The 3201-nt window shown below is 48.2% G+C and overlaps 1 protein-coding gene across 1 annotated transcript; it reads left to right on the top strand.

The window, feature by feature from the left end:
- The first annotated feature begins 901 nt into the window (after nucleotides 1-901).
- BDV27DRAFT_98646 (uncharacterized protein) lies at nucleotides 902-2165 on the top strand. The gene is made up of 3 exons (XM_032078134.1): nucleotides 902-1117; nucleotides 1295-1728; nucleotides 1797-2165. Exons 1-3 carry the CDS (start codon nucleotides 1094-1096, stop codon nucleotides 2035-2037), a joined length of 699 nt encoding a protein of 232 aa, XP_031920174.1. The 5' UTR covers nucleotides 902-1093; the 3' UTR covers nucleotides 2038-2165.
- The last annotated feature ends 1036 nt before the right edge of the window (nucleotides 2166-3201 follow it).

Raw genomic sequence — 3201 nt, 5'->3', positions numbered from 1 at the left:
AAAATTAAAAAAAAAAAAAAATAAATAAATAAATAATAAATAATCCAGTCAAACAAAAGTCAGAACCCGAATCGGGTAAAGTCAGGCAGATGACTGTCCAAACCACAGTTACCATCATTGCCATCGTCTCCACCGCATCTTTTTCCTTCGTCGGAGATAATAACGACAATCTCCTCGGAGCACAAATCCCCCTCCCGCCTACGGTGGATACAACAAAAACAACCACCGCTCTTCAAGGGATTCACCAGTGCGTTCCGATCAGGGAGAAGGAATAGGAAAACCCACGGTCCAAGCCAATCCTGACGAATGAGACCCGGTCAAAGAAGGCGGAGGGGGACTAGAATGTCCGTTTAGGGCAAGACTCTAGTCGGGTGCCATGTCTGCCTTATTGGCTTTGAAGGGTCCACCTGTACTTTCTTGTGGGGTGTGGATTTAGTGCGCCTGGACGATGATGTAAAGTTCAAAGTTCCAGCAGGAAGCATCATCATCTGTGGTGTTACCTGTTGTCAGTTATTCCTTATCGGCCCGTGTTTGCAGTGCCCCTGGGGCTGGATCTACCAATCATCCCCTGCCAGGACATCACCGGTCAATTCCACTCATCCCCTAGAAGCCTGGCAGAACCTTCGATCCTTTCTAGCGGCGTTCTTAGTGTCAGCAACGCAAGGACGCTTCACTTCCGCTGCGCCAATGAGACGCATCCGCGGTTCGTGGCAGTGCGTCGCAGACGTTCGCTACTGCATTTTCCCCAGCCAATATTCATGTCGATTTCTTGCATGGGTCCCCCCAGCTAGCATTCTTAGTCGTTGATCGTAGAGCTGTTGCTCACCTGATGATGTCGCCATGGATCTTCTTCGTGTTATTAACACGCCAGATGGGTCCCCTAGTCAGACATCGTTGTGGAGAAAGCGCGGTTTGCTTTGCTCTACTCCATGTGCAACGTACAAACCTCGAGATACTCACCTTATATAAAGACTCGACTTCCCCCCAAACCTGGGGATAACTTACCCACTGACCTTCAATAAGTTTGGAACTCAACTGCGATTGACTTGACCAACCTACTGGATTCCTTCCTTTCTTATTCCCAGTATACATCATGTTGCGTTATTCTTCTCCAATGGTATGCAATTGATATACAGTTTCCTTTCTATTTTTCATTTCCTTTTCTTTTCTTTTTTTTTTTTTTTTCTTTTTTGCCTGTCTGATAACAAATGTGACAATATTTGGATGGCTACCATACGTACTTGCATAGTACATATCAATAGCATCAGTAACTCAACTAACCGTCGAATATCAGAACCCTCATGCTGCGGCATGCCCTCCCATGGAGCACTCCTACTCGACCAGCAGTGAGGAGTCCATGCAGTCTCCAATGGGATATTATGATATGTACAGCATGGCGAGCAATGATTTCGAGCTCTACCACGCCCAATCCAACGCATCCTCCTACTCTTCCTCCTACCCATCTTCCAACTATTCCTTCTCCTCGTCAATTGGATCCTCCTACGACTCGGGCTCTTTCGAGGCGTCTTCCTACGACTCTGCCTCCTATGACTTTACCACCCCTCCACCCGTCTACTGCCCACCGGATCTCAATCCACAGTTCGCCCCACAGTACTTTTCCTCCCCAGTTCAGGGCACATGGCCCACTCCCCCTGCGCAGGTCGCGCCTGTGGAGGATTTCCCCTACCCCCCACTGGAGACCCACTACACTCCATGCGAGACAGCCAAGTAAGTACCAACCCAGGGAATAGGTTCAGCCATCTCATTTCGCAGAGATGCTAATGGTCTTTGTCTAGACCGGTGAAGCCCTACGTCTGTGAATGTGGCCGGGCGTTCACTCGACCGGCGGACCTGAAGCGGCACGAGTCCAGCGTCCACAACCCTGTCTTCCAGGACTGCCCGGTGCAGGGATGCATCCGTAAGGACAGCAATGGCTTTCCGCGCCGAGACCACTTGATTGAGCATCTGCGGTCGTACCACCACCTCAATGTGCCGAAGCGCCGTGCGGCTACTAAGCGGGTGGCAAAGGCGGCTTAAGATGCGACACAGTGATGTCTTGGCTTCCCACTCTCATAAGGGCTTGGGCCCTTTGCGATGGTTGTTCATTGGCTTCAGGGAGGGCAGTGATCTGCCGTATGTGACTGCGTGACATGCTTGGCGCCTCTTCCTCCCCTAGAATGATTTCTTTGTCTATACCTTATCCCCCCCTGGTTCATACTCTGCATGTCTATGCTTGTGTGCATTATCTTTCCTTCGTCTGCATCGTCCACCATTGACGATCTGCATCCTCTTTTTACTGTGTTTTTGATTCAGTTTCATGTATTGATGACGACTCATGTACGGATACCAGACCGGCGTTACGCGATAGACGGTGCATTGTATCGTCTGGGTTTTGCTTTTCTTCTTTTACTCTTCTTCTGAACACGACATGGCCGTCTCTGAGGGACTCAGGACCGCAGACAGCATGTCCATTAATTATTTTCCTCTTCTCAGTCCCCCCTTTAATTCTCATTCCCCCTTTTTCTTTCTTATTCACCTTTCCATCAGGCTTCAAGATACACAAGACAAGATGGCGTCCAGGAGTTAATCCTTTACATTAATCCAATAAACGCACTTATGTAATAACGTTGTACACCCTCGGCAAATCAGTATCAAAAGAGCACTAGCCCTCGGTCCTGGTAGTATTCCATACCTAAATGCAGCCTTAACCACCAGACTAAGACCGACACTAAAGCAAGCAAGTAAGCCCCAGTCCCAAGAAAGAGAGACACACAGAGGGAAAGAGAGAGAGCGAGCGAGCAAGAGATCTCTTTGTTCCCTCCCCTCGGGCCCCTCCCAAATCCATCAGTCATCAGTCCCCAGAAAATAAGATTTTCTTTATATACAAACAACCACCCCCACATAAACACAAACACAAACCACAACCCAAACAACCCGCCACCATAATATCAACAACCAAGGAAACCCTCGGTCTCCTCCGGCCCCTAAAAAACAAAAAAAAAAACAAATAAGATATAAAGAAGGAATTCAATGCTACAAAAATAGTTACACCGTCACCTGGGACGATCTCCAACCTTATTTTTGACTCCTTTTAGCCAGGTACAGGTCTGTTTCCACTGGGTGGATCCGAAAGAATACAGTTGACACCTTTGGGCTCAGGAATGAGAAACAAAGAGAAGAGTAATCTGCTGCTTTTTTTTT

The sequence above is a fragment of the Aspergillus caelatus genome, assembly GCF_009193585.1.
Source record: "Aspergillus caelatus strain CBS 763.97 unplaced genomic scaffold BDV27scaffold_606, whole genome shotgun sequence".
In the NCBI taxonomy this organism is placed as follows: Eukaryota; Fungi; Ascomycota; class Eurotiomycetes; order Eurotiales; family Aspergillaceae; genus Aspergillus; species Aspergillus caelatus.
This window is presented reverse-complemented; position numbering and strand designations above follow the sequence as displayed.